Source organism: Alligator sinensis, unplaced genomic scaffold (genome assembly GCF_000455745.1).
Source record: "Alligator sinensis unplaced genomic scaffold, ASM45574v1 scaffold366_1, whole genome shotgun sequence".
NCBI classification, from domain to species: Eukaryota; Metazoa; Chordata; order Crocodylia; family Alligatoridae; genus Alligator; species Alligator sinensis.
The window spans coordinates 2,586,482-2,608,770 of record NW_005841851.1 but is presented as its reverse complement, the minus strand read 5'-3'; the positions used below and the strand labels follow the sequence as shown (position 1 = coordinate 2,608,770).

General features: G+C 41.9%; 1 protein-coding gene across 7 annotated transcripts in view; it reads left to right on the top strand.

Annotated features, from left to right (window-relative positions):
* The window catches only part of CFAP74 (cilia and flagella associated protein 74), a 119,001-nt gene that overhangs the window by 20,961 nt on the left and 75,751 nt on the right, over window positions 1-22,289 (top strand). For all 7 annotated transcript variants that reach the window (XM_025211676.1, XM_025211682.1, XM_006016243.1 and 4 more), the window contains 7 exons: window positions 654-758; window positions 5,500-5,673; window positions 5,934-6,044; window positions 8,128-8,230; window positions 9,634-9,791; window positions 17,717-17,927; window positions 18,925-19,116. In XM_025211676.1, coding sequence (XP_025067461.1) covers window positions 654-758; window positions 5,500-5,673; window positions 5,934-6,044; window positions 8,128-8,230; window positions 9,634-9,791; window positions 17,717-17,927; window positions 18,925-19,116 — 1,054 coding nt within the window. The remainder of the gene's footprint in view (window positions 1-653; window positions 759-5,499; window positions 5,674-5,933; window positions 6,045-8,127; window positions 8,231-9,633; window positions 9,792-17,716; window positions 17,928-18,924; window positions 19,117-22,289) is intronic.

Below are 22,289 nucleotides of genomic sequence, written 5' to 3'. Positions count from 1 at the left end.
CTTGTGCTTGTGAAATGTACCAATGCACTGAGGACCTGTTTTGTGGAGTGGGAGGCAATTCATTACACCTTTTCCATGTGTTTAAATTGAAAGCATTGGATAGTTTGTATGCTGGGGTTCACTGTATTGTGAACAAACTTTGAAGCAGCTTACATACAAGTTAAATGTATCAATGAATAATATAGTATTATAGGTAAAATAATAGCCAAAACAGAATGCATGATAAGTAAAAAGAATGTGCTGAATGAATATAGCTGGTATACAGTAGTTTAAAGAGAGTGTGCTTTTGAGAGGAGAACTTACACTTAGGAAAGGGCATTATATTAATGCAGTGGTTTTCAACCTGTGGTCCATGGGCCCCTGGAGATCTGCAGACTATGTCTAAGGGGTCCGTGAAAGATGACTTATGATCAATCAAAAGTATGTGAATACCAACACTTACAATTCAACGGGGTCCACTTCTCCATTTAAAATTTCCAAATGGGTCCACAAATGAAAAAAGATTGCAAACCACTGTGCTTAATATAAATCAGTGGTATTCTAAAACATATGTCTTAAGTATAAGGCACCTTAATAGTTTCTGTTATTTTCCTTGCAAGGTTTTACTATTCATTTCCAATTTCTTTCCTTTTTTTTTCTTTTTAATGTAACAGTGCAGCTATGTTTCGCCTACAGGCAGCGCACAGACGACTGTGCACTGAACTGGAGAATGCAAAAGACCTTGAGCCAAAAATCGCTTTGCTGCTGAAAGAAAATGTGTAAGTTAAAGGAATGAGAGTGAAAGTTATTGACCTTTATTAGTTTTCTTTTCATTCTACAGTTTAGCCCAAAGTCTTAAATCAACTTAGTGATTGAATCAGTTTTAGAAGAAATATAAAGTATCTATATATAATAACTAACATTTGAGGTGATCAAAAATTCAGGGCTTGTCTGTATGGGGAAATTCAGGGCTTGTCTGTATGGGGAAATTCCTGTATGGGGAAATTGTTTGTAGTGGGGAAATTTGCAGCAAGTCAAAGTGTGAATTTACAGCACACAAGATACCTGATGTGAAAATTCTTAATGCACAGTAAGTGAGGTAGCTTTATCTACTTTTGAAGTGTTCCATATACAGAAGACCTCAAAGACAGTCAAGCTAGTGGAAAAAAAAGATTAAAGGGCATAATCTGGTGGTTTTGTTTCCTGGACCTGTGGCAATGGTGTAATGGATTTAGCAGGTAGATATTTTGAATTCTTTATTTGTCAGGTTTGCAGCAGTTTCAAAGTAGATTAAATTTTGGGCTAAACTACCAGGCAGCTCATCATTAAAGAACAGTTCTGCTTCCGTGAAATCAACAGCAATGTTCCTGTTCACTTAAGTTGGATCAGGATTTGGCTCCAAATCTTCCAATTAAGATGCAGTACCCTCATTAAAGATCTCTAAATGAGAATCCTCCAAGAATTCTACAACAAACCATTAATATATGTCTCTCTTCCCAACTTGTGTTTTAGTTTCATAGAGCATTTTTTAAATATTTTTTCCTTCTAAAAACATTTTTCTTTTCAGTGCTGAATGTTCGTAATTCTTGAAGTCAGTTTAGGTTAGAAGCAAGTTGTTCTTCTACTTCCGTCACAAAATTACATGCAGCAGTTCCATTTAGGTAGGGCCAGTATCTGAATCTCAGCAGTTTGTAGAGCGGCTCTTATCTCTTATACCTGTGGGATTTATCCAAGGAAGAAAGTATGCATTTTGAAAAGGCATCACAAGGCTCATCTTGAAGGGATGGTATGACAGTTATCACTATTGTGAATCAGTTAAAAGGCAATCAGTTCTTTGTTTCCATATTAGGCCTTCTAAAACACTGGTCTGTATATCCAGAATTTTTTTTCTAGTTATTAGCCTACATTTCATGACCTTGAACCAAACCATCCTAAGCAGAAAGAGACATATCTGTAAAATATCATAACTTCAGTACTAGACCTTGGATAATTTGCTGTTATATTAGTAATGGTACTTTTGCACAACAGCCATCTGCATATTTAACTAATGGAAATGTATTCTATTTCTGTAAAGCTCTCCATCCTGCAGATGCCACAATTTAAACTTGAGTGCCATCATTCTTCAGTTGCTGTAGTGAAGTTTTCTTTATGGGAAACTTGGTGAATATCTGTACATTTCAGCACAGTGAACAAGAATTTTGAAAGGTCCTCTGCTCTCTTTTGAAGGAACCAAATGCTTAATATGATAGGGCACAGACCAGTTAGAGATTTCTTAAACCTCCTCTGAATTATAAATCATGTAAAGACTCCCTTAAATCAAAATAACTCCGTTTTCAAGGTAAGTGGTAACTCCACTACTTCAAGTATACACATTCGTTCTTTTGACCTTCTCTTCGGCAATTTGTTTGCGTGCAACTGTAGAAAAACACAAAAGACTCCCCCAAATATCCTACATCTGGCATTCATAGGTTCATTTATATCCCCATTTAATGAGGCAGCCACACTGCACCATGCATTGAAAAGGTATATTGCTACCTGTCAAATGAATCTCTTCAAATGTTGATTGCAAATAAATTAGCATAACATATACAGGAGCTTCCCCATACAGCAAGGCTCCTTCAGAGCCAATTTTGACCAGAACCAGCAGTTCACTGCTTTGGAAATGAAACAGTTTACCTTGGGTCAGACCCTGAGTTAGAATAAAGTGATGAAGATCAATTGGCATGGTGAACTGAGTTGAATTGGCCATGCTGGGAGTCAGGAACATTTTGCAGCAGGGGCTGTTTTTGATGAGTTTAGCTATGGGCACAGGCCACTTCCAATCAGGCCGACACTGCTGGAAGTGAAATCGGAACCAGAGCTGTGCATCTGCTGCCACTCCCACTTCTCCCTGCAGCCCAGGCAAAGCCTCCTGCCACCCCACCCTCCCACTGCTGAAACACTGCAGAAGGTCCCCAGCTATATCAACCAGATAAAATGGCTTTAGTCCATGGACTGTAGGTTGCTGATGCCCAGATTATGCTAATCTAAATGAATTGCCAATCTGAATGTATGGGTTGGTCATGTTTTGAAATATGAAAAAGGCTGAACTGCAATAAACCCACAGCTACATAATACTCTAATTACTGTCCCACCTCTTTCCTTTTCATCTATTATGGCATGTATTTTCTATTGAATAATATGTAAAAAATTATCTCTGCACATTTATGTCCTTTTTTAGGTATTAAAAAACAGTAAAGGGGAAGTAACATCTGCCCCTAGAAAAACTGGTGAGGATAAGTGCTTCTGGCAACATTAGTAGCCCATACCAGTTCATCATCCCAAGCATGCAGGTCACTTAAAATAATTAATACTTTTTGGTATCATATTTGGAGCCATTCTCCAGTTTAATATAACAAGGTTTTTATTTGTTGCAGTCTCTCAGATGCCCCTTAGAGGACTATAATGGCAAAGTAATGGATACAGTTTAGCGGTGCTCTGAATTTTTCTCCTAAATTAATTTCTCATGCTCTTAATTGATGACTCATATATATTAAATTATTCATTCAGATGTTAAGATATAAAACCAGTCATTTGCAGGAGGCAATAGACAACACTTTCTCCACCAGAGGTACAAATATCAATGAAAGGACATCAAAACAAGAATGTGAACAGGGGCTTATAGACATGCTTAACCACATGGTTAGTCAGAAAATAGAACTTCATAATACAAAATTACATAAAAGCATTAGAGGAGCTTTTTAAAGTAATTGTTTGTAACATAAGTGTTAGACCATATGTATATTTGTCTATGCAGAGAGATTTGAATGTTGTTAGGAATTGTGGCATACCAAAACAAAGTAAAAACACTTCCTAGAATAAGGCAAAGAGGCTGTTTCCTTGCAGTTTCTAATTGTTGATTTCATGCACTAGTATTAAAGTGTCTTATGGTAATTCTCACTTTTCCTCTGAATAGTTTTCTCTTTGCAATTTAGTAGATAAATTTTGCAAAGGTACTTAAGTTCTATTTCCAAAAGTGAGTTAAGCATTCGAGTTACTAAATTCTTTTGACATTTTGTGAGATTTAGGCTCTTTTGACAATGGGTTCATCTACACGTGTGCTTTACTGCAGAATTGACTAATTAGCTCTGCAGGAGAGCATCACCAGCTACATACACCCCCAGCTGAGGATGCAGTAAATTAACTCCACCCAAGAATACTATTGTCTGGGACAAGTACTATCCTATGGTGAAGTAATTTATGCCACCACAATGCATATGTAGACAGTGACCCAGGCACCAGGTTGTTACAGTGCAGGGACTCCTTACCAGCTAGCCTCACACTGTAGCGCACTCATGCCCCAGCCAGTCCCTCTGCTGCCTGATGCTGCCACCCAGAGCATAGGGCTGACCACCCCCAGGCCTCCTGCCATCCCAGGGCTGCTCCTCCCCAGCTCAGACTGTTGCAATCCTGGGTGCATGTATAAATACTGTGTCTAGGAGCAGCTGACTCCAGCCCAAACTGTGCCAGAATTTACTGTGTCAGATTAATTGCTTGTGTAGATACACTCAATGGGATTTAAAGTGCTTTTGAAAAATTTTACCCAATGTAAATATTACATTTGTGTGTCTGATCTATTCTGACCAGAATCCCATGCTTTTTTCCAGTTTGGATTAGACTCCAAACTGTCTGATCTGTCCATAGTTCTCCCATGGACTCAGTCTTAGGCTATTCCTGGAAACACGTTTTTCCCCCTTAGGTAAAGTAAACTCTGCCTGAATTTATACCCATAGCCCCATCCTTACCAAGGGAAGTTGTTTGGCTTGCTGTGCACTCCTAAGCAAAATTGGAGCCTCAGTAGTTAGCATCACATCTCTCCAGCAGGGTAGCATGGATATCTAAATGTTATAATTTCCTTTTTGAGTCCATGCTTCAAGTGAAATTAATGCCCCTTTATCCATCTTAAGCATTCTGTAGCAATACAAGTATAGTAAAACCACTCCACCCTTCACCCTACTTCATTTAGGGTCAAACTTAAGGTGATACAGCTAACTTGTATCACTGTAAGCTTCTATGTGGTGGTAACAGATCATAACACATGCTGCAGCTCCCCTCCCCTTTAAAGAGGCTAAAATGTATGTTTGTGCACACTCTAATGCCACCGGTGTGTTATCTAGGCACCTTGAACAAAACATAGAATATTAATCTCTAAGGGCCATTACTGAAAAAGCTTAGAAGTAAGGTGGCTTTGAATTAGCAAAGTATTAAAATATTGTCCCATAAACCTTCTTTTTTTACTTATATTGCTTAGCAGCCAATTTGAGGAAGAAGTTTGACACCTCTAAAAATTACAAGTATTACTAAACACTAGCACCACTCTGGATGATTAGCTACAACATCCTTTGTAACTACCAGAGTAAAACATGACTAGATTTCTGTTTTTTACTATGGAGCTACCGACTCTTCTGAATGTATATATGGTAATTACCTGATAAAATGCTGGTCCTTTTGGGGTTAACCTAGTAACTCTTTGTTTAAAAGGTATGATATGTGGCAGATTGAAATTGAGCAGGGAAAATTTGGAGGTCTCCGAGAGCAACTTGAAAAGGATGAGGAGACTCTGGAGAGACAGTACAAAAAACGGACAGAAGAACGGATTCAAAAGGAAAAAGCTAAAGTCCTGCTGATGGAACAAAAAGAGCAGGCTGTGAAAAAGTAAGCACAATTGCTGAGACTCCACTTCTCTTCCCCAGCAATTTTCTGCCCAATAAGAAATTTCATTCATGTATCAGGGGAACTCTAGGAAGGTTTTTTATTTAAGTGCTAACCATAGAACTTTGAACTGGGAAATGGAATTAAAGAAAGAATGTAAAGCAATAGCAACTCCCAGCTTAAAGCCCCTTAACTTTAGTGGGAGTTGGTCCTCTTCCAGTAGTCTAGGACTGGGTCCACCAGTTTTAATCTGTCTTTTACAGAAAAGAAATGGAATCTCAGGAGGAGTATGAGCGAAGACATCAAAAAGTAATTGAAGATGCTCAGAGGAATAATGAGAAAGCAGTCCAGTGTCTGAAGAAAACCATGGCCAGGTTTCTAATGCTTCTGCTTGATAGTGTCCTAGCACAATATCTGAAATGTATTGTTCAGTAGTCAATCTTTATGATAGGGGTGTCAAAAATATGGCCTGCAGGCTGGATCTGGCCTGTGGAGCTGCATAATATGTCCCATAAGTTTTGGACCAACCCTGCATGTGGCATGTGGAGGTGGTCTGGTGCATGGGCTGGACCTTGTACCACTGGTGTTGTTCATGGCACAGAGGGTTAGTCCAGCACACAAGCTGCATACAGCACCCATGTTTAACCAGCCCCATGCACTGGCTCTTGGACTGATCTGGATCAGGCTGTGCCACAGCCAGCGTACAGGGCTGTCTGGCAGCTGACTGCATACAATGCTTGGTCCAACCTGTGCACCACCTGTACGAGGCACTGGCTCCACTCAGGGGCTTGTGTTGCCTGTGGCGTGTAGGCTAGACACAGTGCAGCAAGCGCCACCCACAGCAGAGGTAGCCAGCATGGAATACACGCTGCATGTGGTGCCTCATTGGACAGTCCTTCACACTGGCTCTGGTGTGCACAGACAGCCTGGGCCATGATCCTGACCACCCTGGAGCCACAGACATTGGATCTAGTTTGCACACTGTCCGCAGCATGCTGTCTGTAGCACAGGGGGAGATCGCTGTGCGCATTGTCCTACCAGCCTAGTCCTGCCTATTGGCTCTGGCATGGCCGGATGTGGCCCGCAGACCTTTATCCAGCTGCATGAGTTTCCTGCTTTAAAAGGAAACATTTTACTGTTAGATGTATTTTCTGTTGGAAGTTAGAAACTTCCAGCTGTACCACCTAGAGCTATTATCCATTCAAATCCCATAAGATCCAAAGTGACTTGAATAACTAGCGTCTAAGGAAAATCCCAGTGGTTTCATGAAGTAGTATGGAAATTCAGAGGCTGGCAGCCTTCTTTTTCAGGTTATACTGGCCTTATGTTCCAGAATGTTTGGGATTATATGTTGCTGAAAGGGTTGTAGTTTAGATGAAAAGTGAAATCAAGATCCTTGGCACTTGTAGACATTAAAGATCTCTTAATGGTTTTTATATTTGTATAATTAAATTAGTGTATTTTGATACTGAAGAGACTCTCAACAAAATATTTTGTAAATCATTTTTCCTGTATTTTTGAATTTAGGCATTGGAAAGGTATTTGAGGTAATTGTATATTGTTTCCTATTTAGTTTGTTGGGGTTTTTTTAGACAATATGGCAAAGTTACAGTAACCAAGGCAAACAGAATTAACTATCTGCATTACTTGATTAGGTTTGCTGAAAACTAAATCTCTAGCAAATTAGTGGCTCTGCTGGAAGAGAATATAAGATTGTAATTATGTGGAAAATATCCACTAGTTAAAAATTAAATCAAGTATGTTCATTTTTAACATTTACCTTAGTAAGTATGGGGTTTTCTCAGGTTTGACTTGAGCCCATGGTTAGATTTATTTCTAGATCCAGTGGATGCTTCTACAGAAGATGCTTAATGCGCAGAAGACTAGTTCTACTGTGCGTTAGTGTGGCGTGTTAAACCTATGTTAATGCGCTAATGCACAGTAGATTTAGTCTAATGTGCGTTAATGTCACTAAAAAACCATTCATCTGCACTAATGCTCAGTAGCAAGAATTACGGCGCATTAAGTTAGTAGCTGTCATTACAGGTACTAAACTTAATGCACTGTAATTATGGCACATTAATGAATGTATAGATGCACCCAGTAGGTTAGCTTTAACTGTTTAAGCATTGATGTCACTGTGTGACTGGTTATATAAGCAAGACATATATCCTCTCCATACTGTAGTAGTGAGTAGACAAATTTCTCAATGTAGCACATACATTCTTCATGTTCAAAGCGTAAAAAAAATTGTTGAGCAAACTAGCTGAAAGGCATTTTTGGAACATGTAATTCAAATGGTGCTACATTCAGAAGACTCTTCCAACTGTTCTATTTTATCATACCCAATATTATAGTAAACACAGTGAGTTAGAGGAGGAATGTTGGGTGACATTAACACTACTTATTTGCCAGGCTAAGCATGACACAGTCTGAAAGGTTTTATTCTACCTACAGGATATATCAGAAAAAAGCAAAAGAAGAACTGGAAACTCAGGAGCATATGGAGAGAAGGATGCAAGCTGTGCTTTCCCTGAAAAACAACATAACTTCCAATAGGGTACAAGTACTAGTGCATAGATCAGTAGTGAAGCAATTGATTGATTAGATTGACAGATTTTAATGAAAACCATTTTAAGTTTTCACTGCTACATTTACATGATCTGGTCCTAGCACTGAAGAAGCTTCTTTTAACACTACTTATTACCTACTTATCTAACTACTTATCTATTAACACTACTTACATGGCCAGAATCACTGAGAAAAAAAAGTATTCACACAGAAAGGGTGCTAGAATCTGGCCCGTGGTGTTACTGATATGCCTTGTTCCAAACAGAAATAGTTATTAAATAAAACAGCTAATATAACAGCATAACAGTTAAAATAATTTAAACCAGCAGGAAAGCTAAGAAATTCAGAGCTAAGGTTCTTATCCTAATATTGTGTCACACATCTGTGTCTGTGTATTGCAGAGTCCAAGATGATATTCCTACTTGTTTTAATCTCCAATGCTTTTTATACATTGCTGCACAGACTAACTTGTTTCAGGCAAGTGGCTCATCCGGGGGGGGAATGTGTCCCCCGGATCTGTGTGGTGCGGGGCAGGCTGCAGCTGTGGGCTGGGGCTGGGGCCGGGACCAAGGCTGGGGTGGGTGTGGAATGGAGGGGGAGGGTGTGGAAAGCGGGGGGGCGGCTCTTGCCGCTGTGCGTGGCTCATCTGGTGCTCATCTGGCAGTTCCCACCACTCATCTGGGAGGGCATGGGCGGGGGAGGTGTGCCCTCAGATCTGCCCAGTTGGAAAGAGCCTGGCCCCAGCCTGTCTTGCACCACACCACGCAGATCCAGGGGCACGTGCCCTCCCCTCTGGTGCCCTCTTGGACAAGTGGCAGGAGCAGCAGTGCGAGCTGCCAGACGAGCACTGGAGGAGCTCTGCCCCTGCCCCTTCCCGTGCCCCCCGACTAGCTGCGCGTCTGTCCCACACCTGCCCTGGCCCTGGGTGGGCAGCTCCTGCCCCAACCCCACACCCTTGCTCCCCTTCCCCTTCCTCCACACCAGACTTACCAGCTGCATGCAGCACTCCACACTGCCGGCTCTGCTCCTCACTGCCTACGTGCTGCACTACGGCTTTGTGCACATGCGGGCATTTATTGGACAAATTATCGGCCACATCAGGCGAATTTCTGATACAGAAAATTTTCTTTATATCGGTGCCAATCCGATATCGGACCAGTGTATTAGTGCACCTCTAAACTCAACCATTACAAAGTGAATCTGGTACAATAAAACAAAAAAATTAAAAAACAAACCCAAAGGCAACTTCAAATATAAAAAAGAATAAAGGAAATTCTATCAAAGGAAAATCCACCAAAAAATCAGACACAGATAAAGGTTTCCTTACCATATTCTATTGTATAGCTTATAATATATGAATGAAATATGTAACTGATTTGCATGACTTCGTAGGAAACCCTTCGAGCCTTGCAGGCAAGGGATAAAGCAAGAGCTCTCGAGGCAAAAAACCAGGAGATGAAAATGAGAGAAACTATTCTAGCAGGAGGAGGCAATGTTGCCAAGGAGATTTTTCTCCATAAACGACTGGTGGAGTTTGAAAGACATAAATTGTAAGTAATAATTTTGTTGTGTAATTCTCAGCTATTTGTTAGTGCACATATCTATTGAATAACTATCACATTTCCACCTGCTCTTCTTTGAAACTAAAACATGTCATCTTTACTGCTCTTAGCCTTGCAACCCTGGAACTGCACTGATTCTTGGAGTATCTTGTACCTAAATATAGTATCATCCCAGATTCTTGGCTCAAGTATGCCCCATATATTTCAAAGAAACTAGTTTCATATACTTTGTCTAAGGATTTCACTCTGCTTATATGGTTAAAGTGTAAAGGTGTCATTGGTTGAAGTGTAAACCCTGACCTTAGTCTGCAGTTGTATCTGTACAGCTATAACTTTCAGCTCCACTGAAATCAGTTGTACTCTTCCCTGGTATCAGCCCTCTCAGATCAAATTGTATGATCAGGACTATATTTGTAAGGATCAAACTTTTGTCCTGCATTGATGACAAAGTAACTCTTATGAATAGTTTTGAAGAAGTGGACTAATTCTCTGTGGCTGTGTTCATTTCACGAAAGCCATCTTAGTGAGAACTATATGGTCTTCTTTTTGACAGACACAGCAATATAACTATAGCTGACCAGCCAGGGAGATGTAATGGTAGTTACCCTATGTAATCATAACTAACCTTTTGGAAGTAATCATCTAGGTTATGGTTCAAGCACAATGATGAGACTGTGTAAGGACTATTGCACTTGATGTTCAGATAAATAATAATAGCTTTAGTCTTCAGAATGCTGAACCAGCCATTTCATTAGTACTAAATGCACATAAAAATAAATATGTACAGAATTATGAGAAGTCTGTAATGGAAAAGCCTAACTGTAACCTATTTTGGGGTTTAATCCTTCATCCTTTTTCACTCTTTCATGCGAACAGGATGGATTTCAACACTGACAAGTGCAAGGTGCTGCACCTGGGGGTAAGAACCAGCAGCATACCTACAGGCTGGGGAACTCCGTTCTCGTCGGTGCAGAGGCAGAAAAGGATCTTGGAATCATTACTGGTGCCAAAATGAACATGGGCCAGCAGTGTGGGGACGCGGTCAGGAAGGCCAACCACACTTTGTCATGCATCCAGAGATGCATCTCGAGCAGGTCCAAGGAGGTGATCCTCCCACTCTGTGGCATTGGTCAGGCCGCAGTTGGAGTACTGCGTCCAGTTCTGGGCGCCGCACTTCAGGAGGGATGTGGACAACTTGTAGCGGGTCCAGAGGAGGGCCACCCACATGATCAAGGTCCAGCAGGGCAGGCCCTACGAGGAGAGGCTAAGAGACCCGAACCTGTTCAGCCTCCACAAGAGAAGGCTGAGGGGGGATCTAGTGGCCGGTTACAAACTAGTCAGAGGGGACCAGCAGGCACTGGGGGAGTCCCTGTTCCCCCCAGAACTACTAGGAGTGACTAGAAATAACGGTCACAAGCTGGCAGAGGGTAGATTCAGACTAGACATCAGGAGGCGCTACTTCACAGTCAGGGTGGCTAGGACCTGGAACCAACTTCCAAGAGAAGTGGTGCTAGCTCCTACCCTGGGGTCTTTAAGAGGAGGTTAGACGAACACCTTGCTGGGGTCATTTGACCCCAGTACTTTTTCCTGCCATGGCCGGGGGTTGGACTTGATGATCTGCTCAGGACCCTTCCAACCCTACCAATTATGAAACTATGAAAGCAGATTTGCTGCTCCTGGCAGCAAATTTGATCCCGCCTGCTCCAGCCCTGCACCAGCCCCCTGCAACAGCCAAGGGGAGCTCTAGGCTCCCCCTGGGTGCTAGCCCAGGGACTGATGGGGAGCACAGGGCCAGGAGACAGCTGTCTCCTGGTGGGAGCTAGGAGATTACCTGCTGCTGGGGCAGGCTCTGCTGCCAGAGCCCAGGTAGGGACAATGTCCCTTTGCCCCAGCAGCACAGAGGTCCCAACTCCAGTTCCCTGATTGGAGGCAGAAAGCTTGGAAAGAGCCACAGGGGAGAGGCAGGTCCCAGCCCCCTACCCCAGTCTGCTGATTACCCACCCAGCCAGGGGCTTGCTGCTAGCTTGCCCACTGGCAGATCAGGGGAGGGGAATGGGATCTGCCCCTCCCCTGCAGCTCTTTCCAAGTCCTGTGCCTCGATTACCCAATTGGGGCATGAGGCTGGGATCTGCCCCTGACCTGGACGGTTCCTGACCAGCCCTGGGATATGCAGGGAAGTCTGTACTGTCATATTGAATGAAATAATTTGAATGCTTATAATAGTTGCCCATTAGCCAGTTTAGGAAGAAGACAAGATTTATCTTCTTATCTAGGCCATTGTTTTGGTCTACGTGTGGAATGTCCTGACTTTGCTCAAAGTCTTAACTTTTGAATTTTATCTTTAGAGGCCTTTAACAAAGTTAACATAAAAATGACCCTTAAGCAAACATCCCACATTCCAAGAAATCAAAACCTAGGAGCCTTTTCAGTGATATGGAAATTCCCCAAAGTAATTAAAATGGTCAACAAAAGAAACTAATTACCAAGCAAAAGAATCTGTTAAGTAAGATCTGAGCTCAAATTTGGGAGTAGTGCAAGTGTAGGCCGGATCAGACTGATCACCTGAACCACCCTCTCTGTGAACACAAATCTCTTAGTTCACGCTGAAGCTGCGGAGCACCCAAAAGGGACTGAAGGAACGGGACTTAGTCCTATCAGTATTGAGGCCAGCCCATTGAATTGTATTGCTGAGGCGAGCCCATTGAACCGTACTACTGAGGCCAACCCATTAAATTGTACTACTGAGGAATGGAACCATATTTAGGTGTTTGGCTTCTCAGAATTTTAGAATTGTAAGTATATTATGAAAAATAATAGTATTGATTCAAATTTAACTTTGAGTTGTAATTGTAATTGTTTGGGAAGGAAGTACATTAGGAGCATTGTTTCTGATGTATGTAGTTATTGTGTTCTTAATGTTTGTGGTATTTCTTAAAGCTAAGCAGTGTTCTATGCGTAGCAAAGAATTTTATTTTAAAATTGTGTTGTATGAATTAAGTGTGTAATCATTGTGAAATCGTACAATCAACTAACTACTCCCCCAGCCAGTGCATCAAACGAATCAGTAAGTTGTGTGGGATTTTCTCTATTCCATAACCCACTAGAGACATGTACATGCAGCTCAGAGCTGGCTGTGAACTGCTTGAAACAGGACAGCCCTCTGCCACCTCCAGGCTATACCTGAAGACTTCCCCATGCAGCCTAGGGCTAGGAACCTATACCTGAAGACTTCCCCATGCAGCCTAGCTCTAGGAACTTCCCCCCCCCCCCCCCACCCCACCCCCCTACTGTCAGCTGCCCTGCTAACTGGGAGTAAATTTGCTCCTGGTCAGCCATCTACATGTGCTGTACTACACAGTAACTAATTGCAAGTAAATTTGCTACTTGTATTTACAGGTAGCAAATATACTCACAATTAGAGCTAATTACTGTGCAGTAAGCGTCTGTACGTGTAGATAGTGACGCCTACTGTGCAGTAATTTACTCTAATCTTGAGTAAAGCATCTCATGTAGATATACCTGGCATAGATCATATGCTGTGCTAGATTTAATATTGGCTCTGACATGACTGTATGTTCCTCATAGCAGTTTCTTTCTAAATTCAGCTGTCACTCTGCTAACCTGCTAAAATGCCACTTAGCTATTTTTCCTTGTCCCTTTATTTTTTATTTCTTTCCCAAGAAAGAGATGATCTATGCTCCATCATCTCTCTCTGTTGCAGCCTGAGTCTATATTTCTGATTTCCTGAATACCTAATGCTTTAGCTATTATAACCTGTAATTGAATTTGTACACTTTACATTTCAAGAAGATAACTAAATTACACATAAAATGTGACTGAGGGCTAACATGATATGTTGTTATTAAACTTTCTGTACACCTGACAGTACAAACCAGACCTAATAGTAAAGAAGGATGGTCTTGTGGTTGAATCATAGCACCAGGACTAAAAAATCTGGTGCAGTTTCTGGCTACACAACTTTGTCGCTTATCCCGTCTGTTTCATATTCCTTAAATATATTTTAGAAAGAATAGCATTTAAATGCCTTGGGGGGTTGTGAAGCTAACTTTACTTTTACTAATAAGCACTTCAAGATGCAAATCAAGAATTATATTTTCCTGACTTTATTTAGAATCAGTGGGTTTGTCTACATGTGCAATTAGTATTATATGGGTTTACTCCACAGTAATTTACTGTGGAGTAAACCTGCCATGGGCAGGCATGTACATGTGCAGCCATTTGGGAGCAGGTTTGCTGCTTATGGCAGTAGCTTGCTCCTGGCCTTCTCTGGCCCTGTTCCACCCTGCTGCAGCAGCCAGCCCGAGACCCCAGCCCCACCACACATCCCCAGCACCATGCTCACTGCAGACAATTTTAAGAAAAGCACTTTATTCCTCTCCACAAATGCAGACCCTGTGCCCCCTCCCTCCCCAACAAGAGAGTCCTTCCCCCCAACCACTCCACAATAGTCCCCTCCCCACCTCCCCGACAACAGACTCCTTCCCCCTTCCTGCCCCACAGCAGTCCCCACCCCTCGTCCCTGGGCCCTGGCCTGGGCTGCTAGAGCTGCTAGATGATTCCAGGTGTTGGGACTGTGGCAGGACAGGCTCCTGGTGCCCTGAGGAGCCCTTAGCTGCCAGGCAGTGGCAGAGGCTTAGGCAGGCCACCCATGCTGGAATACACGGCATGGCTCCAGCCAGGGTCCCGAGCATAAGAATCTGATCCAGCTGCTGCATAAAGGGCATGGATGTGTGCGCAACCCCTGACCGGTGGTTGTGGTCATTGATGCTGACCCACTGTGCCCACAGGGCCTTGACCTTTGTGTGGCCTGACAGGCCCTCATAGCCATGGGCATTGGAGCACTTGCTCCAAGCAAACTGGCTCAGGACCTTGGCCTTGTCCCATAGCACCATGAGGTCTGCTGTCTCCTCCTGGGACTAGTTTTGCCCCCAGGAGGTGGTGTGTGCCATTGGGGATGACACCAGCATGGCTTCCTGGATGGCCCTCAGGGGCTGTGCACAACAGTTCAGGTGCTGCCAGCCCTGGGCAGGTGCCTACAGTGCCCAGCACAGGGGCATGGCATAGGACAGGCAGGCAGGTGGTGCTGGGGGATAGCCCCCAGCTGTGCTGGAGGACAACCCCAGGGTCCAGGCAGGTGATGGAGGCTGGCCAGGGGCCAGTGGTGCAGGACCCAGTGGCCAGAGACTGGCTACAGATGACCCAGGGCCCTGGAGTCATCACAGCATTTTAAGGGCCAGGGCAAACAAAGAGCTGCCCCAGCCCCAGGGCTGGAGAAGCTCTAAGCCCCATGGCTCTGCAGTTAGGCCCCCTGGTGGTGGGGCTGACCAGTAGCAAATTTGATCTCGGGTGGCATCTACACATGTTCCTCTGGACTCTCTCAAGCTTCTTCACATCCTTTCTAAAGTGTGAAGTCCAATTCTGGACTCCACAGTTAATTTGCTACCTGTATTTGTAGGTACCAAATTAACCACACAGTAGACTAATTTACTGCACGGTAAGGATCTGCACATGTACACGGTGATGCTTTACCATGCAGTCAGTTAGTCAGCTGTGTGGTAAAGCATCTTGTGTAGATGTGCCCAGTAGATATTTAAACAAGTTAATTGAAGTACAATTCTAGAAGTAAAAAAAAAAAAAAAAATCTTCACAGTCAAGGTCCGTTTCAGAAAGGTCTACAGAACTTGAAGGAGTGAAGATGTAAGAAATAAAAAAAGTTTTCCTGTGGATTTTGCTCTTCTCCCATCTTCAAAACTCTGTTTCCCTTAGGCATGCATGCTCCTCTTGTCCAAATGGGTTAGTTACGCTAGAATGCTGAGTGAAATTTGTTCTTTATGGAGATACTATCAATGTAAGAATCAGACCAGTTTCAGACAGGTGTTTTCTGTTGTTATGGGCTATGACTTTAGATTACAATAACCAAAAGGGATTAAGAGAAAAAAAGGTTCCTGCTTTTCTAGTTTGTTTTCATTATATATTGATTGCACAACAGTTTTACAGATTCATCTCTATAGTCAGTCTCCAGTGTGTGTGTGTGTGTGGTTGGGTGGGTCCTACACCCCTGGCACATGTTCATTTAATGGCACGATGGAATCTGATCTCCAAGCCCAACAATTGTGCCTCCTGCCTTGCCACATGTATGGCAGTAGCCATGATATTGGGATTGGGGATTAGATCCCAATAGTTCCATTACTACTTGTTAGTGCAGGGAAGCCTGGGCTTATGCTGCACTAGCAAGTTGAAATCCAGGTGCCTGAGCAATCAGCTGATTGTTAGGCCTACCAGACAGTTATGAATCCCATTAGAGACCCAGGGATGTCTGGGGACTGGAGCTGACAATCACCTGATTGTTGGCCCCAACCTGGACACTCCCAGGTCTCATTCACCCAGAGCTGGAGGGCAGAAAACCAGTTGATTGTTGGACCTGGCCCAGACAACCCCAGGTTCAAGACCCAAGGCTGTCTGGACCAAGGCAGCAAGGATGTAACAATCATTTGATTGTCAAAAACCCTGTGCTGGGCAGCACTGGTCTGGCTGTCCAGGGTGGTGGAGCAGAGGCTTTGTAGAGCTGCCTAGCACATGGTTTAAAGTCCTCCTGCTGGGGAAAAAAGTCAGCTGATTGTTGGTCCCAGGGCCCTTCTAGACATTAGTGCTGTCTGGGCCCCAGGATGAATGATCAGATAATTGTTGGTCCCCAGTTGCACCTTATATTTAAGGTGCCATACAAGCAAGGCCAAAAAGTGTTTTACATTTTATATATATATAGCTTATTCCCCATTTTACGGCTTTTTAAATTGGGTGCATAAGTAGCACCCTTCCTATTTATGCTGTGATGAATATATTAATCATGACATACATGTAACATAAAGAGGGGGCCTTAGACACAGCAAGAGAGAACAGGGGAATAAAAAGCTGATTTTACAACTGTAGGTATAGGCAATGAAATTCAGGAGACAGCACAGGACCTGGAATTACTTACCTGTTTATACAATCCCAGTTACCATGGTATTTGAACATCTCACTTTCCATAATACAGTTATCCTCTTACCTTATGCCACAGAAAACTACCGTGATTAGTACCAGAATTGCTAGGATCAGAACTGAGGCACAGAATTACTAAATGGCTTGCCCAAGGTTACCAGGAATTCTGTGGTGTGGCAGAGACTTGAACAGTATGACAGAACAGTCCAGTAAAATCTAGGTAGTTGGTGGGATTAAGCTTTGTAGCCCTCATGCTGCTGAGGGTTTGCAAACATGTAGGTCATTAACAGCAAGACAGCTGAGATGTCCCTGCAGATTGTTGTGGCTTTTATTTTAAAGGGCATCACTTCTCCAGTTAGCTGCACTGGACTGCTAAGGAGCACCAGCTGATCAGAGAAACAACATCTTTTGAAGTAAAAGCTGCAGCAAACAGATGCATGGCTCATCCTTTATTTGCCAACATGTTGCAAATTAGGCAGGTTGTGAACCATCTGGATACAAACTATCCAGGTTCTGCATTACTACACATCCTCAGACTAATACACAAACCATTGGACAGTCCTTTTTCTTTACTCTTTTTTTCCTTACCACTAAATCTCAGTTTGAGAATATCACTTTAAAGGATAAAAGCAAATTGAGTCAACAAAATTGTAGGCTAAAAACTTGTTTTAGTTTTCATTTAAAGGAGTGGTCCTGAATCCTGTGCCAGTTTTTTCATAATGTTCTGATTTCAATATTTACTTCATGAAAATACTTAAAATCCCATGTCATTTTGGCACAGACAAATGATCGCTGCAGCAAAATGTGGAATCCTGCTTGTTAGTTTAAGGGCTCAAAAAAAGCCAGACTGTTTGTACATAGAATTAGAAAAGCCATTATCGAGCACTAACATTTTTATTAATCTTTAAATACAGAGAATTCAAAGATCAGCAGAAATCTAAAAAAATTGAGATTGTAGCTCGGATTTTGCAAGAGGAAGCTTATATGCAGAAGCAAGAAAAATATCGATCTCGTACAGAGGCAGTGAGGAGTTGCAGTAAACTTCAGGATTCTGCGCCGTGGAAAATTAAAACATGGAATTATATTGAAAAGACCTGTGAAGATCCAGCTGCAGCAGTATTGCAGGTAAGCAGAGCTATAATGCCTCACAAGGTGTAGAGAACTTGTTTGTCTGCTGTTAGAGTACTAGGTGAAAAGATGTTTCTTTTGCCCTCTAAAAATGAATGGTGTGTGTTTGGTACCTGTGAACAAAGTAAGAGCTAAATTCTGTACAATAGAGCGTCTGCACTTCACCAGCAGTTCTATCAACCTGCAAATCCAGTCTCAGCTCTCTTGAGCAGGGATTTTTTCTTGTTTTGAACTGAGTAATAGAATATAGTTGTAAAAATGACTGAATTTTCACACTAGTGCCTCCAAGAACTAAAACTAAGATAATCCAGGGTGCCCTTATTTTCTGATTTATTTACCTTCTACCCTGGCAAGCACCAGGTTTCAGAGTGTTTTGTCTGTTTAAGAAGAGCTGAACACAGTTCTGTTTAGAAGCCTTCCATGAAGCTTTTAAATCTGGCAAAAAGGGGATAATTCTCATCAAATGTATGATCCTTCTATCCAGTCCCTGGAAGTATTTTATTCTGAATATTCAAGACAAACTGAGCCAAAGAGTAAGGGGAAGTTTTTTGTTCACAGTTTTGGATCTGTCCATGTGATTTATGGGCTGATGCATGTTTCTGATACCTTTTTAAAACACAAAAACTTCTCTGCTAGTGAATATGGGTATTATAAATCTGATGTTAGAAGTTTACACAAGAAATTGGGCTATACAGTGGTCAGTTTTTAAAGCAGCTACATGGCAGAATACTTTCATAAATATCCTTCTGTTTGATTGAACATTGATTTCTAGACTTCTAATTCCTGGCAGTGATGTGTTGCAACTTGTTGAAACATAAGGTTTTGGCTATGCTTACTGTCATTAAGATTTATTAACATAACACAGTCCTGTTCATTCAAACCTCAAAACCTAATAAAATATATTAAATTGTCTATTTCTAAAGTGTTACTATTGGAGTAGTGACACTTGAATAGTAATTTCAAAGTATATCCTAATTTGGCTTCTGTCTCGTAGAAGTCTTGGCGCTCTCCATCTGCTTGTGCCTCAGTTGATGAAAAATCCAGTTCTGAGAAGGATTTTTCAGGAAAAGTATCACACAGTATGATTTATGGAAATGATGAGGAAGAAAGTGAGGAAGAGCAGGACGAGACTCTAGCTGAGCCAGAGTTTACAGGACTTTGGAGTCAAGAATATGCCTTAAACAAGGTAAAACTTTCATTTTCTGTTATTACTTCATGTTTCTGTTCTAAATTTCCTTTCACTTGGCCCTTTGTCATGTGAATGTATGACTCAGTGTTTTTCCATTTGAAAGTTTCATTTTTTTTAAAGGGTACTGCACTTGAACAGTTTTTCTAAAGAGCATTTTTTGTTCTATTATATTCAGTTTCTTATGTTTTTCTCATCATCGTGTCAGAGTGCCTTTCAGTAGTGAATTAAGCAGTGTCTGACATCTCTCCAATGTGGTTTTCTCCTTTTTGTTTGTAAATGGAAAATTGCATCAGGATTTGTTGATAATTGGGTGAAATTATGACTCCACTGACATGTCAGAAATTCCCATTGGATACTGAGGGGCCAGCGTGTCACCCATGTTTTTCCCTTCCCCTGATTTCTTTCTGTGACATGGCAGTGGGCTCTGTGGATGTGGGGAGAACAGTGGATATGATATACCTTGAATTTTAGTAAGGCCTTTGACACTTTCTCCCATGACATTTTCATTAGTAAGCTAAGGAAATACAGTTGAGATTAAAATAATGTAAGGTGGGTACATAACTCATTGGATTCATTGTGCTTAAGGAGATGTCTTCAAAATCCTGATGCCTAATTGGGAAAAGGCATTAGGTGGGATTTCCTTGGGTCTGTCCTAGATTTGGTATTGTTTAATATCTTTCAAAGTGATTCTTTCACTGTACTTGGCACTGATGAGGCCCTACTTGAAGGACTGTGTCCAGTTTGGGACACTACACTTCAAGTGGATGTGGACAAATTGGAGACTAGCAGAGAGCAGCAAAAATTATTAGAAGTCTGGAAAACATGATTTATGAGGAAAAGCTGGAAGAAAGGGTGGTTATAAAGAAGATAATAGAATATTCTCTGTGGCCACAGGGGACAGAACAAGAAGTTAAGGTCTTAATTTTCAACAAGGGAAATGCAGGCTGGATATTAGGAAGAACTTTCTAACTCTGAGGGTGGTTAAATACTGGAACAGATTACCTAGAAAGGTTGCAGAATCTCCATCACTGGATGTTTTCAAGAGCAGGTTAAACACTTGTCTAAGGTGGCTTAAACGGGGGGTGATTTTTACTTGAACAGGGAATTGTACCAAACGACCTCCTGAGATCTCTTCCAACCCTACTTTTCTATGAGTCTGTGTTTTTAAAAAAAAATGTTGAGAGACAGGTGTATCAGTTTGTGATGACAGGATGGGAGGGGTACAATACTGATTGGTCTTATTTCCTTTTTTTTTGGTACTTGTTTGTTAAAAATTATCAAATTAATGTGTGGCACCAGGATTTTCAAAGGATGTTACAGGAGTAGATGAAACTCCTTGAGATTTGGCTATCTAACTCACTTTGCTTCCTTTCAAAATTCCGTTCTTGAAATATAATTATTTACTCCTGTACCATTCTTCAGGAAAAGTACGCTCACACAATCTAATTGGCATCCCATTGCACACTAAATAAATGCTTTGTGTGTTCCTCCAAAACATTGATTTTAAATCTCTCAAATAAGGGCATTTTCAGTGACTTTTTTAGTAGCATCATCTAAAACTAATATTGTTTGTATCTGTTTTTCAGTAGAAAATGTGGATTCAGCACTATTGTAGAGAGTGCTTAAAGTATCAGAGGCTTAAGAGAGGAAAAGGGTGACTTAACAATTATTAATAGAACCACTAATCTTTAAGAATATTATCAATCAAAGCAGTTAAAGTTTTATGCTATGTTCTTATAATATGTATTCTCTTAAATAGAGGAAGTGATCTGGCTTAGTTTTAGTTTAGAGAGTAGTAAAGACATACATTACTTTATATTTAACTTTCCAAATGGAACATGGCATTTGTTGAGTTAATCATAAAAAATGTGATTTTTTGCCCAATGCTAAAATAATTTTCAGTGCATCAAAGTAACAACATTTAGGATTCTGAATACAAATAAATATACATATGCAAAATGGAAATCTTTGTTTTCATTATCAGGCAAGAACTCACACATTCTCCCAGAGCGTACACCTTTCATGAGATCTCTCTTTTGAGTTGCATAGGACCTTGAGAACAAACTTGAGCGTCAAAGAAAAAGACACACTATGGGCTCATCTACACAAGACTCTATGGTGACGTAGCTCGTCGCTGTGCCAATGCCACTGCTATGACCAAGCAGCAATGAGTTACTGAGGAGTAGCTCGTTGCTACTGTGCAATAGGGTCAAAAACGACCCGTGCACTGCTGGGACTGTGCAGTACCAGTGGGTACTATGCAGTCATTTAGTACTTGTTTTGGCAAGTACTAAATGACTGTGCAGTACCAACTGTACAGTCAGGGGCACATGTAGACACACCCTATAAGTACCAAAGTATTCTTACATTGAAGAAAATAGCTACAGAACCAAAATTGCTATAGAGTTGTCTGACTCTTGGGCTAGGTACCGTCAAGTGGGTGCGAAACTTGTCACCTGGACAAGAGAAAAGCGGTTGACATCATATACCTCGACTTTCAGAAAGCCTTTGACCTGGTATCCCATGAGGTACTGATCAGAAAACTGGAAGATATCAGGCTCAACTGCAGGACCGTCAAGTGGGTGCAAAACTGGTTGCAGCTGCAGCTGGAGTACTGCGTCCAGTTCTGGGCACCGCACTTCAACAAGGATGTGCTAAAGCACAAGAGGGTCCAGAGAAGGGCCACCTGCATGATCAGGAACTTGCATGGGCAAGCCATACAAGGAGAGGCTGAGGGATCTCAGACTCTTCAGCCTAAAGAAAAGAAGGCTGAGAGTGGACCTGACTGTGGCTTACCGCTATATCAGAGGCGTACATCAAGGGCTCGGTGAACAACTGTTCATCAGGGCATCCTGGGGGAAAACTAAAAACAACAGCCACAAACTTCTGGAAGATAGTTTCAGGCTGAACATTAGGAAAAACTTCTTTACAACTAGGGTGTCCAGTCTATGGAACAAGCTCCCTCCAGAGGTGGTGCAATCATCTACCCTAGATGTCTTCAAGAGAAGACTGGATGGTCACCTGGCTGGGGTTGTCTGACCCCAGATGTCTGTCTTGCTCATGCAGGGGGCTGGACCCAATGATCCCTCGGGGTCCCTTCCAGCCCTATGATTCTATGACTCTTGGGTTAGGTACAGACGTTATACTTATGCAGTAAGTGCACAGAAAGT